Below are 14,295 nucleotides of genomic sequence, written 5' to 3'. Positions count from 1 at the left end.
ACTGGTTTCTGCTGAAAGAATGGTCTTGTTTGATATGAAATGCCAAAATAATTGTCCCTAAAATCCTACAGCAGACACACTTACCAGTGCAGACTGCAGCATTTGGCCCTTAGGTGAGAGTAAGTAATGAGTGCATCATGAGTAATTGGCCTGTGTCCTTTTGTATTGCACTGACCACAAATCTGAGATTACATCAGCTAACAATAGCAGCAAAGACTGAGAAAAAATACATTTCGGAGAAGCTAATAGGTGATCCCTGGCGACTGACGCATATCTCAAGAGCTTAACAGACACAGCGAGAATAAACTGCTGTGGTTGTACGCACTGGTTTTGCTCTAAGTCTTTTCTCCATTCACTGCTGGTTTACAGAGTCAGGGGAGGAAGGAATTAGATGTCCAAACCTTACTTATTTACATCCCACTTCACATTAGTCTTCCAAGACAAACTTACCTTGCTATGAGGAATATACACTTTTCTTTCAGGATGAATTTGTCCAGTCTTTGTAAATCTTTGCTTGACAAACTGTATTGTTTCATTTCTGTTTTGTCTATAGCTGTTCATAAGATGGAATAAAGTTACTTTTTAGCCATCCTTTTGAGGAACTAAATCCATTCAGCTCCTTAAATCTGTCACCAGGAAGAGTGTTTTCCAGACTTCATCATTCTTATGGAGCTTCTCTGCATCCTTCACAATTTGTAAATGCTCTGGAGTTTAGAGCAGTTTTAGAGCAGGATATATAATTCCAGCAGCAGCCATCTACCTGTCAAAGGAAACTGCAGTAAAGGCTCACTGTATTTATATCTGAGATTTCCAGTCCTTATAGGTAAGACAGCTCTTTGTCTATGACAAGGTATGAATGTTTTTCAGTGACACTGGTTCCAAGATAAGACTCACCTCCTTTAAGAGCTTGCATTTTCTGAATGGAGAGTATTAGATTCTGAATGGAGATGTTCTTTTATGCATGCTGAAAAGTGTACTGCTTGCCTGCATCTGCTTGCCTACATCTACCTCACTGAGCAATGCAGATCACTTTGTTACAGTAAATCACCCCTTTATTGTTTGTGAGCTCCCCAGCTGTAGTTGTTCAAGCTTTAGGAGAAATGATTTTATGTTTTCTTTCAGACAACTGAAATAATTTCACGATATAACATTAAAAATGATCCTTGCATTAGAAACACCTACCTTGCAAGGAGTCCTCACTTCTAGATGCTCTTAAGGTCCTTTCCAACCCTAGCTATTCAATGATTCTATGATTCTGATTGCATTTTCAGAGCTGCCCATTAGCCATAATGAATTATACGTGTAATTCCAGTGTTCTGATTTTCTTACTCCAAATGTCATGCAGAACAAAGCCAGGGAGCTTACACAAGTCTTTTAAACTAACACTTTTATCGGACTCAGACACAATCAGAATCTTTCATTTCTCTCTTATCAAGTTAGAACGGTGATCTATTTTTCTTAAGCTTTTTGATTGGCATTGCTCACATTTCCCTTAACAGAGTCTTGTGACAGCCTGTCAGTTGTTATACTCAGGACTGATATCAGCCTGTGGTTCATTAACCACTTTTGCTCTTCTTTTTCCCCTCCTGCAGTCCTCTGAAACTTCCCTGTTGTTTCAAAAGTCATCAGGAGTTAAACACCAGCCAACTCTTTAAAAACACTTGGTAGGAATTAAACCAGAACTCCCACTCTGAGCCGAAAATGAAGGCATGAGCCAAGGTGTGGATTCTATTTCTAGCTATAATCACTGAGTTTTATAACATCTGGTAAACAACTTAGGGGAAGCCTGTTCCAGCGTTATATCCCATCTTCATGCTTGGGCTGTAAAATTCAGTCTTAGACCCGAAAACAACCTTCTGTTTTAGGAGGCAGCTGTGGAATCAGTCAAAGGTGTTTGCTGGCTCTTCTTTACTCTTTCAGCTAAGGATAAATAGAACTGAAATGCACTAGATTAAAAATAGATGAATCAAACAAAAATCTGCTTAGTTTGTTTCATTCTCATTGGCCAGTATTATCAGCTAAACTGTTTCTACTACGTTGAGTAAGTTTGCATCCACACACTGCATCCATGGGCCTTTCGCACAGCAGCAAAGGAGAGACAAGATGTTTTGTTAACTGGCAAGCCACAAGAACTTCCAGGAAAACAGAGTGGGGGCTATAGTATCTGAATCTTCCTGTGTTTTTAAAGGTCCAGATTTCATCTAAATCCCTTCTGTTTTCTGTACTTCTGTTACACTGACAAGTACCAGATAACAGTACAGGTACCAGTGAAATTGTACAATAGCATGATAGATTAATACCTGACACAGTTAGAAGGATGATAAATTAGCAAATAAATGAGCTTAACAGAAAGGCTGTTTGAATACATTTGGCTAAATAACTGCTTCATTGGCCATAACACATGATTCTATGCTCTGGGAAGCAGCAAAAAAGTAGTCAAGAGATGAAAATAATCATGTCCTGAGAGGTTTCAGGTGACACAGTAAATGATAAGCTTCTACAGGACAGGTCGGATGGGGCTTTGAGCAACCTGGTCGACTGGAAGGTGCCCCTGCCTATGGCAGGGGGTTGGAACTGGATGATCTTAAGGTCCATTCTAACCCAGACCTGAAAACCTAAAAACGACTTCCACGCTTAGGCCCTTCATTCATGGATCTGGGGAGCACACCAGGTCACCACAGGGGAAGGTCATTTTAGGAAGAGAAGCATAAGAGGGGAGGCTTATACCGGAAACAGCCTGGGACACTACTGGCAGCCTGTGGGTGCTGGGAGCAGGTAAGACTCAGCAGCCCTGGAATTGTGAGATGGAGCATGTGGGAAACCATGGGTTGGAAAAAATAGTGAGAAAAGAGAAACTGGGGAGAGCAGGACTAGAAGGGGGTGAGGCAACCCCTTACAGACATGTCAGCTAACCTCCGTCTGCTCACATGGCTGAGTCACGAACAAACCCTGACGGTCTGGGCCATGGAACCTGGTGTCTGTTAGGGAAAGGAAAGGAGAGCTGCTATGAGACTTTCTGGCCTAGGAGCTTTTGCTAACTACTCAAAACTATAATGCAGTGGAATAGTACTTATTCAAATAGGCTTAATGTCATGTGGCATGTTTGTAACCTGTAGTTATAGTAAAAATATCAGTGAAATACTAGACAGTCTGTTTAAAACCTGTGCCTCTTTGACCTGGAACATTTGATTTGCTTGTCTTTGGCAAGGGTTGGCAAAGGCTCAGCCATGCCTCAGGCAGACAGTTGTTGTCCTGCCTCACCTGCACAGACGGACGGCACATGCAGAACGGTGGACAGGCATGGTTGTCACTTATTCCTGTGGCACAGGTCATTGGCACTGCCATGAAAGGAGCCAGGTATCCTGACTGGTGGTACTAATGCACAGCAAGCTGCCTGGCGTCTGATTTTTCAGATGACTGCAGAATGAAACATCTTTAATCAGAATTGGGGGTGTACTTGGATCAGACACTACATAAACCTAAATACATGGGGAAGGTATTAATCTCTGCATGAATGCAATTGAGCAAGTACATTTTGTTATTTGTTCCAGTGAGTTGTATAATCCTGCTTCCCAGTCATCCAAATAGGATTTAGCATTGTCAACATGTTTTTCTTGATAGGATGATGCTATGAACTCGTGTCCATGCAAGATGGGAAAGGCAGATTACATGCCTCAGGAGACTATATATTGGGTTTATAGCTATTAGTGAAATCTGTTTTTTTCAATGACTAGGGCACAGCCTTGAGGCCACCTAACAGGGGAATTGTCAAGAGATGGCGTGCCCCATACAGGACCCATCACAAATTCCAGAGGAGCCAACCCTTTAGTGCAGTAACCAAGTGTCTGGATTTTCTAAATTAAAACCCAAAAAAGTCTCCGCTATTCCTTTTCCAAAAGAAATATTACTTAAGTCCAAGTAAAACCCTGTAACCCTTCTTCTAATTCAGGAATATGCAACATTAAATTCAGGTTGATGCATCTGCCTTTTGAAAGTGCTGCTTTGCCAGGCTTCAAGCATTATCACTAGTGAGATGTGCTGCAATTACACCAGTTCAGAGGAGGAGGAATTGCTTCTTACTAGCAAAGGATTTGCAGCATATTGTAAGTTCTCACAATCGCAGTGTAAAGGAGCTCTGGGCTGATTATGCGTTTTGTCAGGAATAAGTCAGTATTAATACAAGTGACATAACACTGCCAGAAGTCACATCTCAGAAGCCCACCTGGATCCCTGCTAGCCCCCCAGAATGACCTGTTTGAGGAGTCTGTGCAGATGCACCCAGAGGGGAAGGAGCAGAGCACGTCTCTGCTGGACTGCCCAGCACTAGTGGCATGTGCTGCCATGTGCCAGAGCTCCACAGGGCAAGGAAATTCTGACAGAGCTGCATTTTCAACCCGAGAAGAGCCATAAGCAGCTTGTGAGACCTCAGTGGGGCCCACTTTATTGGTATTTTGGGTGCGAATCCTCAGTTTAAGGCAGAACTGCTGGGGCTATGATTTTTTAAATACCATCTACAAAGTGAAAGGTATTGTTGCACATTGTAATTCATATCCCTTTTCTCAGAGCTGTGCTTGGAATGAACGCAGCAGGTAAAAGGGCTTGAAAATTTTGGTCATGCATCATACTTGTTTACACTGCTAAAAGTAAGGGTCTGACAAAAGATGGTGAATTGTGTGAGGCTTTGCATTATCCATCATTATCCCTGTGGGCCTCTGTGGTTGTGGGTAAGTCATGTCCCTTTCTTATTCCTATGTAGTCTTATTATTTTATAAGACTTAATATATAATACAATATATACAAAAATACGTAGTATAATATATATCAATAATGCTTATTATAAAAATATTTTTATTCCTGCTCTAACCTACATAGAATCATAGAATGGTTTGGGTTGGAAAGGACCTTAAAATCATTCATCTCCAACCCCCTGCCACGGGCAGGGACACCTTCCACTAGAGCAGCTTGCTCCAAGCCCCGTCCAGCCAGGCTGTGAACACTGCCAGGGATGAGGCAGCCACAGCTTCTCTGGGTACCCTGTGCCAGCGCCTCAGCACCCTCACAGGGAAGAACTTCTGCCTTAGGTCTAACCTGAACTTCCCCTGTTTAATTTTAAACCCATTACTCCTGGTCCTATCACTGATGAAGAGTCCCTCTCCCAAAAGACAAAGTCTGTTGCTCTTCTTTTTGTGCGTGAGGTACTAGCAGAAGTGTCACCTTCCTCTTATCACCCTGACCAATATGAAAAGCATGCTTTCTTGGCTGCACAGTCCACAGTGGCAGCCTCTCTTTGGTCACTCAACTGTTAGTACATGGACTTGAATCCTTACTTGACTGTCTCAGCTTTTCCCCTGTTTTGCCCTGACTCAATTGCTGTCTAGGATAGGGAAAAGAATGTGCAGGAAGTGGAAACAAAATGTTGCTGTACTCTCTCAAGTAGCTCATTATTTAATGTGTGAGTGATGTCGTGAAGTCCTGGCTTGCATTTATTCCAAATTCAGAATTTATTCCTAATTATTCCAAATGCTGGGCATGGAAACAGCAAGTGCCAACTGTAAAGTGATTGTCTTCTTTGTCTGCTACTTGCTATTAAGAGGAGGAGACAGAATAGTCTTTAGTAGCAGAAGGAAGAATGGAGAGAAATAGCTTATGACTTGACCATTGGTTAAAGCGTGAAGGATTGTGTTTCCATATTTACATATACAGACAAGGATCAGCAGAAAAGAGACAGACTAATTCAAGCCCTTGAGAAATACAAGAAGAACCTTGCGCATGGTCTTCCCACCTCACCGCTGAACTCCAGAAGTGCTTCGTCAAGACAGCAGAAGGTATCGTGATGCTGAGATGCATGATAGAGACCAGCTTCCCTTAGTTAGCCGTACTCTGAGATGCTGGGACATGCCTGTAAGAGCAGTTAAGTGCAGGTTTAGTCAGTGTGGCTTTTTATACTGCAGTCAAAATGAAATAAGATATGACTCTCAGCATTAGCAACTGGCAGCTATCCTCTCATCTAACCATTGCTATCCCTACATGGCCTACAATGACAGGAACCCATGTCATGACTACATGTGCATGGCTAAAATGTGTCCCTGCGCTGACAGCATGGGTATGTGTGTACCACTCACAAACTTGCATGAGTTCTCTTTGTTCCTTGGGCAAATGGAATTAGAATTCTTAACTAAGTATTACATGGGTGCCCAGAAATTTGCTGCTGTGTGTGATAACATTCTTATTAGGATGATTTCTGTTCACAATATTTGCAAAAGAACTAAATCACAATGATTTTCTTACCACACAATGCAATAACTTGACACTGTTTTACAATATTCTCTGAATTTCAGAATGGTATTTACTGGTAAAAGCACGACCTGAAAGTAATTAATCCTAATTCTATATATTCTGGCAGATACCAGGAACTGTGTAAACTCAGGCTGGTGTGAGTAGGCCTGTTCTTCACCAAATTCTGCCAGTGGACCTCACCTAAATAGACAAAGTCTTGCAAAACAGTTCATTCTAATATAACCCAGTGTCTCTCGGGGGGGAGAAATTCCTCAGCAGGCTATATTTAGATTGTAAAACTTTCTAATTTGTTGAGAATTATAGTGGGTTTACCACTAGATTACTAATGATGCTGTTTAAGAAGAATGTCATCCAATTCAAACATGAGCATTGTTTTCATTTGTAAAACTTTGGGTCCCACAAAGATAAACAGCAAAATGACAGGCCACAATTTCAGCAGTGGTATTTAGGAGGATAACAGTGGTTCTGTCTGACTTCAAACTCATGAGATGGAGTCCTGCTTACACCTGTATGGGCATCAGGGAGAGAGAATGGAAGATGCCCCTGAGGTTGCCACTGAGACGTTAGTTCCATAGATGAGAATGCACAATGTCCAAGGAAGGAGAAACCTCCTGTTCTCCCTTTATGGGCCCTGGCAAGAAAAATGGACTGTTTCTATGTAATTTCCCAAGACTACTTGTCATTAGCAGGCTCAACCTGGTAAAGAGAAGGAAGGCAAAAGAATCTAGAAACAGGTCTCTTTAACTCGCTCTAGCACAATGGCAGGGTGGCTTTACTCCTGACTGTGGTTCCTGAAACTTGTTCTTTAACTTACAGGAGAGCTGCTCACTGTTGGAAAATGGTCATCTATATTTGATGTCTGGTCAGAACAGCTGTTACAAGACAAAGAAAGAGCAACCCCACTCTGTATCTATTCAGAAGCTCACTTCAAGGACTCTGATGCCAGCTCCTACTGCAAGAAAGAACATTCAAAATACTGCTCAGCATGCTTTGTCTCAAATTCCTGTTCACAACTCTAGGGCAGACAGATCGCCTGTTTCACCACTTCTGCAATCACGCATGCAGTTAGGCAGTCACAATAGGAAGAAGGCTATTCAAACCTCTTTTAATAAAACATACTCTGGGGACCTCCTTGACAAACATTCAATTTACTTCACAGCAAAGGAGCAGTGTTTTACGCCTCAAATCTTAAAGACATCAAACCAATCTTTTCTTGTAAAATATAGGTATTATAATCCTCCTCCATCAAAAAAGAGCTCCTCCTCTGGCAGACCATCACTTAAATCAGAAGACATCAGTAATGGAAAGAAAAGAGACTTGCACAGGTACTTTGCTTATACCTGAGTGCTAAAAGTTAAGTCATTTCACTTTCAAACACATCATTTGAAGCATGACTGCTTTTCACTGTGCTTTTAATCTTTCAGGTTTTTAGAAGATGCACATGTGAGACCACATTCAGTTCACTTTTCTCAGAAGCTAGTTGAGGTTGGTGTACCCAGTTTGTTACAAAGAAAAAGAATGGAGCTCATACACAAAAATTGCTTTGGGTGTGTAGAAATGAGATGAGTAATTGTCATGGTTTAAGCCCAGTTAATCCATTGTGCTTTGCACGCGTAGGGGAATGAGCGAGTGGCTGCGTGGTTCTGAGTTGCCAGCTGGGCTTAAATCACGACAGTCGTTGGCTTTGGGGAATGTATATGAACAAAAGCTAAAAGTGAAATCATCTTGTGAGAAGTCAATAAGACTGCAGTTGAGAAATCTAGCTGGCACGGCTAGATAGGGTCAACAGACTGTGAATAAAAGTAGGAACAGGTAAAGTAATTGTTCTGAGAAACACCAATGAGGCATTTTGCAGTATGAAAAAACCACTGTATTCCAGCACAAATCTGTTCTTTTCAAAGCAGGGCTTTTTCCTCCTCACTCCACTTAAGGTTTCAAACACTTGCTTCAGCTCTAACCTGCTCTGGGTGGCCCTGCCTTGACAGGGCGGGTTGGACTGGATGCTCTCCAGAGGTCCCTTCCAACCTGAATGGTTCTGTGATTTACAGCCTTTCACTCCATCCAGATAATAATTTGGAGCTGAGAAATGTGCAACCAAAATGCTCATCACCCAGCCCACAGTCAGTGCTGTATATGCTATACAGGACTTTGGACTCCATTAGTCACCTGGATTTTTTAAGATTAATGGGAGATTAGTTTAGTGAATTTTAGTGTTCTTAAGAATAAGGGATCCTTAATAACTGTAGCCAAACCATGCATGACAGGGAAATTTTGTATGATTCTTTGGCCCGCTCGCCCCTTTACAGAAGCAGCGTTAAACTCCTACACAGCTCAGCCAAGGCACCACAGGCAGGATTTGTGTTAGCCCTATGCTAGCTAGAACTATTCCATTCCTTGTTCCAACCACCAAAACCTTCTTTTTCCAACATTACCAAGAGAAAATCCTATTCCCATTTGATAATCTGTGGAAAAAGATAATTTCTATATCAGTCTGGGTTCCTAGGTCTGTCAAAGATAAAAATGTATTTTGCATGTCCTTTTAAACAAAAAGCTGCATTATTTCACTGAAGTCTGCAAATATGTTATGTCAGAACTTCAGATTTCCCTTGTAGCCTTTGAATCATTTTTCAGCTTATACAAGCTTGTTTCCATTTATACTAACACAAACCTACCTAATAATAATAGTTTTTTCACTATTTATGTGTGATTGACACTCAAGACATTTATTTCACACGAGTCAGCATGTCACTTCAGTATGATGTTGTTATGATTTTGATATGTTGTGAAATCAGATCAGTTCGCTTGGTGCTCTGAATGGAAATGTAAGATATTAATACAAAGATAATTATAACAAAATCTACTTTTCCTCTTTACTTGTTTGTGGCAGAACTGTGAATTATGGATTCCTGATTCTGAAATGCCACTTTTTTCAGGATCACAACTTGAAGAAACGTAAGTTAAATATTTGTTTGTCCCTTTTAACTAAGTTTCCTATCAAAATATTAAAGTAGGAATCTAGAGCAACATTGAAAACATAGCACAAGAGCCAATTAACAATGGCTGTATGCAGTGAGCAGAAGGGACTCTATAAGGGACACTGGATTCAGCTACTTGCTTGGGAAGTATACAGGTTGGAAGAGATTTTCGGAGTCATGCCTCTTACTGTAGGCAAACTAAGTATGTTAAGAGTAAGTACATAACAAATAAAAAGTGTTAATAATAAATTATCTTCTGATACACTTTGTGCATTGGGACTATTTTTAACTGATTATTCACAGAAGGCATAGATGTTCTTCATTAATGAAATTAATGGCTTAAAGTAATCAGGGAGTTGGCCAACAGAACCAGTCATTTTAAGTATAAACCTAAATAGTAAAAACTGCAGACTACTAAATAGATCCATCACTTTTGGCTATGTTGACAGAATTCCTTATTTGATTTAGTTTAATCACTCTAAACCTGCAACCGCTTTGGATGGCATTTTAAACCTTATTTGTCTTCAGTGTGTGTTAAAGATGCTGACAGCTTGTGTGTTTGTGTAGAGAAGAAGAGTATCTTCACTTTCTACAAGATCTTACAAGTGATATTTTGATTAGAAGTTGTTTTCACAAAGAGTAAGTGCTTCCAATTTCTTGTTTATTCCATTGAGTAACAGATATTTGACAATCAGTGTAAAGAATTGGTGGTTTTAATGAGATTCGAGTGAAACTTGAAATCAGTTGAATTTAATGAATACTTTTCTGACTGCGGTTTATAGGAGTCATGACTTCAGCTGAGTAGCTGAACAGAAAGTATTTTCAGCCATCCTCGTATTTCCCAGTGGCTACTAATAGAAATATGGAAACATCATATGCTTTGACCTTGTATAGTATGGTGATAGACATTATTGTTACCACAGAGTCATTCCAGGTCCCAGTCAATCCAGCGCAGCCATGGAGCTGCAATGGGTCTTTGCTAACAAAGTGCATCAGAGCAAGATTTTGTATTTAGACTTCTTCATCCCTCCTATAAGATGCAATAATTGCTTTCTTAAGGACTTATGCACTATCAAGTTAATGATCAAGACATAAAGACTAGAGCCAAATGCAAGCAGTGCTACTGGTGGCTAACTGCAGCATCCTTTTCTGGTTTCATGTTCTGTCCATGAGATCCTGTTACACACATGCACCACCTCGCACTGCCATTTCTAATTGAAATCTATGACATCTCTAATGCTTAGAGAGCTGTGCTAAACCACAGGTCTGTTTGTAGACTTGTAACTGTGTGCTCCTTTTCTATGCCATTTCCTAGCCTGCATCCTAAATGGGAGAAACTCTTCCTGTGATAGAGATTTTAACCCCAGTGTTTAAGATTTCAATCTTTGTCAAGTGCTGTGCTTTGATGCTGAAGAGGTGCTAGCCCCCTGAAATCAATCAAGCTCAGTCTGACACCAAATCAAGAGGCTTCCCTTTCAGTCTAGAGGATTTCAGTTAAAATCCCTAAGGCTCTTTCAGATGTTGTTGGGCTTTTTTCTAAATGGCCATTAATACAAGTGATTAGTTTGTTTTCTGAGCAGGCAGTTAAAGGTAATAGTTTTCCCCTTCCTTCTGAAGCAGCTTTCCAACTTCAAAGCCCAAATTAGAAGTGAACTTTCTGGTTACACTGGGAGAGACATCAATAGATTTGAAAAACACTGACTCACCACACATTTTAAACATTGTCAAGTATCATGCCTGCCCATACATACAGTTAACAAGAAGATAACATTAACATAAACCCCTAAAACCCTCCTGTGTGCCAGCTTCCATATTAACAGGATTAGTATCCTTCAGAAAAAGAAGGGGGTTTGTCTATAGATAATGAAAGCCAAATGAGAGAACACAAAATTGTACCTGGATGATGTGACTCATGTTCTATATTCAGCCCAACTCATAACACAGTGGGGCACCAAGGTGTTCGTGCTCAGGCTTGCAGGGTTAAAGGACTGCTCTGTTGACTTTAGATGGAGGTTGTTTAGATGCTATACACTCTTCCCTCAAAACCAGAGGTTATTAAAACTCATCCATTGTTTCCTTAGGTAGTCTCTAATAACAACTTGATTTCTCTGCGGAATAAAAGCGAGCAATCAATAGTAGCCTTTTGTCTCAAATCAGAAGTTGAATTTCTAATTGATTTAGTGACAGACTAGAAAAGACACAAATAACGGCTTTAGCTAATTTGCTGTCAGATTAATATGATAGGCACATTTTAAAATCTCCATTTATTTAGGCCAGTTTCTCTACAGATAAAATCATAAATGCCCTCCCAGTTCAAATATACAGTATAGAGCCAAAACAGCTCTGCTGAGCCCTCCAGCTCACTGCAGGTATTTTCAGCTTTTATGATTGCCTGAAAATGCAACCATTGGGTTATATTTACCTGAGTTATGATTTTAGAACCTGGAGACCTCATTTCGCTACTCAGCTAGGTCTTAACTTTTACTGATGCTCATCACTATGAGCACATTTTTTGCTTGCAGCTGATCATATACCGTTAAAAAAGGATATTGAGAGCACTTTCTGAAGGCATCTCTCTTTCCCTGATACCCCTAGTTAACAGAAGTATGAAAGTTCAGCCTTCAGTGTTTCCCTTAGAAAGAAGCCAAAAAAGCAGAGACAATACAAATGACCTTCAGAGATCTACAAAGTATTGGATAGAAGCAATTTAAAGTCCTTGGGGTAATGCAGTATCCCAGACAAAGGAATATCAGCTATACGTGAATCTAGGAAGCTGCGTGCAGTACTGTCCAGTACCCTCAGCATTTTCACCCAGCGAATGTGGTGGGACAGTGCTTGACAACAGCAAGAAAGATTTAGGCCCCATCAAGATGCAGAGGGGGATGGAGAGCACTAATACTCTTATATTTGTATTGACTGTGGAAGTAGAAGTTGGAATTGTGTATGTGAGACACAGTTCCTGCCCAACTGCATGCACTTGCAATGAGAATATTCAACAACCTTCAAATGTTTAAGATTGTATTTTTTAAATCCACTGACAGGTGTGATAGGGACAGGGCAAAAGTGAAAAGTTGGGATGTATTTTGAGTCATCTGAAAGACAGGCTGAGTCCTTGCTTTCATTTGGAAGTATATGGCCTTTTAACAGTCTTTGTTTTGCAGTGATGTTACTTTTCATTCTTTTTTTAAGGGCATTAGAAGATGCATTTCAAATGCACATTAAAAGCAAGAGGCATAACCTTGATGAGGTGAGCAAAAAACATCTATTATTAACTATTCTGTCACCTCCAGCAGAAATGTTGTATATCAGTGCTGAGCAACAATTTGTGCAGATTGACTGCTATGCAATTTTAATACAAGGTGAGGAGAAACTAATTCTTCAAAAGCAGCAGTAAGCGCGTTTTCCATGAAGGACTGGTAAAGAGAGATTTCTTCTGTACATTTTTGTCTATTAGTCTAATTAGGTTTCTAAAAGACAGATAATGTACTTAACATGCAGAATGGCTTTAATTACGTAAAACCCGTTTACAAAGAATGTTTTTCGCTGCACTTTTTTGCTGTGGCTGCTATGTTCTAGAGTAGACCAGCAAGAGAGACTTGCAGGCTGTGACTAGATCCCGTAAGAAGACCTTAGGTTTTGATAACTTGCTTTTAGGAGTCTGGTCACCAGAGCAGAGTATAAAACTCTAAGTTCAACATTAAGGCTCCTCTTATGTGGAGCTTGCTGAGAATTATACAGCTCAAAATGCTTATCTGAACATCTCACCTGCTGAGAAGGAAGCAGCCTATGGAGAGACAGTAGGAAATGCCAGGCACAAATACACAGCCACAGTCCTGTCTACTCTATGAGTCTGGCATCTTATCTAGGATGAGCAAAAGCACCTCTACCTGTTTTAATCCAGATCTTAGAGCTGGGTTTACAGCTGTTCTTCTAAAAATCAGAAAGAACATGCTGTTTTCCTTTTGAAAGTCATTCACAGAGAAGATGGTATTAGAGGTGGTATTGTTGTTGCTGCTATCCCAGACTGGTCAAAGCCCATGAAATGTAAGTTCCTTCTTCTTTAGTCTTTGTAGTAAATCAAAAAACAAGGAAGGAAAACACATTCCTAAGGGCCTGGAACAGAACCACAAGAGCCACACTGGGTTCAAGAGTTTAGTCACAGTCTTCAACATGCATTGCCTGCCAACTGCTTGTCAGAGGGTCCCTGCCCAATGCATGGGGCTTGGGTCTGTTTCATCCCACATTTCTCCCACGTCCTGCAAGGAGTCAGGCTGCTAATTGTAGCCTTGACAGGGATTTGATGCTCGAGTCCTCCTCGAGATCTGACTTCAAAGGCCTCTATACAAAAGGGCATTTCATTTGGTCTGATGATCCAGAGGACTCATGGGCAGGCGTTTGGACTTCGCATTCTAAAGCTCTTCTTGCTGGAGCAGATTCAGGTGGGAACATTTCTGAGGAAATGGCATAGTGAGGCTTTTAAATGGGCTACTTTTGCTTATTTGTTTCTGCAGCTTTGGAACGCTGCCATTTAGAATTGTACTTTCTTCAACACCAGCCATGTGGTGCCACAATTAGGAGAGACATGGTGTTTTGGTATCTGTTTAGATGCTGGTCTGACTGACAGTAGGTGACAAAGTGCGTGAGGAATAATCTGATGTGAAATTAGTGAATTTTAAATCAGTTTTGTGGGAGAGAAATCAGCAATGCACCTCCATTTGAGGATATGCAATTTACAGCTGACTGGGGGATGCTGAGTATATTTGTAAGGTCAACTCTTGCAAGGCTCTCAGTGCCTTAGAAAGAGCTGAGAATCCTTTAGCAGGAGACTGAAGATCTTTGATTCCTTCCAGAAGGAGAAGTTTGTAAACAGTAGTGGATTTTTAGCATATCCTGTTGCAACACGTTTGATATATTTCGATGTGTTGTTCTGCACCTTAGGAGAGCTTAAGCCTCGTTTTCCTCTCCAAAAATACTGTCTGATGACTTTATAAAGAAATTCACCAAGGAGGAGTAAAATTAATTG

General features: G+C 40.7%; 1 protein-coding gene across 1 annotated transcript in view; it reads left to right on the top strand.

Moving 5' to 3' along the window:
* The window catches only part of LOC136014536 (spermatogenesis-associated protein 7 homolog), a 56,480-nt gene that overhangs the window by 31,735 nt on the left and 10,450 nt on the right, over positions 1–14,295 (top strand). The window contains exons 6-11 of the mRNA XM_065679277.1: positions 5,704–5,825; positions 7,114–7,622; positions 7,722–7,782; positions 9,185–9,249; positions 9,840–9,911; positions 12,462–12,519. Of these exons, the coding sequence (XP_065535349.1) occupies positions 5,704–5,825; positions 7,114–7,622; positions 7,722–7,782; positions 9,185–9,249; positions 9,840–9,911; positions 12,462–12,519 (887 nt within the window). The remainder of the gene's footprint in view (positions 1–5,703; positions 5,826–7,113; positions 7,623–7,721; positions 7,783–9,184; positions 9,250–9,839; positions 9,912–12,461; positions 12,520–14,295) is intronic.

Source organism: Lathamus discolor, chromosome 5, assembly GCF_037157495.1.
Source record: "Lathamus discolor isolate bLatDis1 chromosome 5, bLatDis1.hap1, whole genome shotgun sequence".
Classification (NCBI taxonomy): Eukaryota; Metazoa; Chordata; class Aves; order Psittaciformes; family Psittacidae; genus Lathamus; species Lathamus discolor.
The sequence above is the reverse complement of the archived record's forward strand: the minus strand, read 5'-3'. Positions and strand labels throughout refer to the sequence as shown.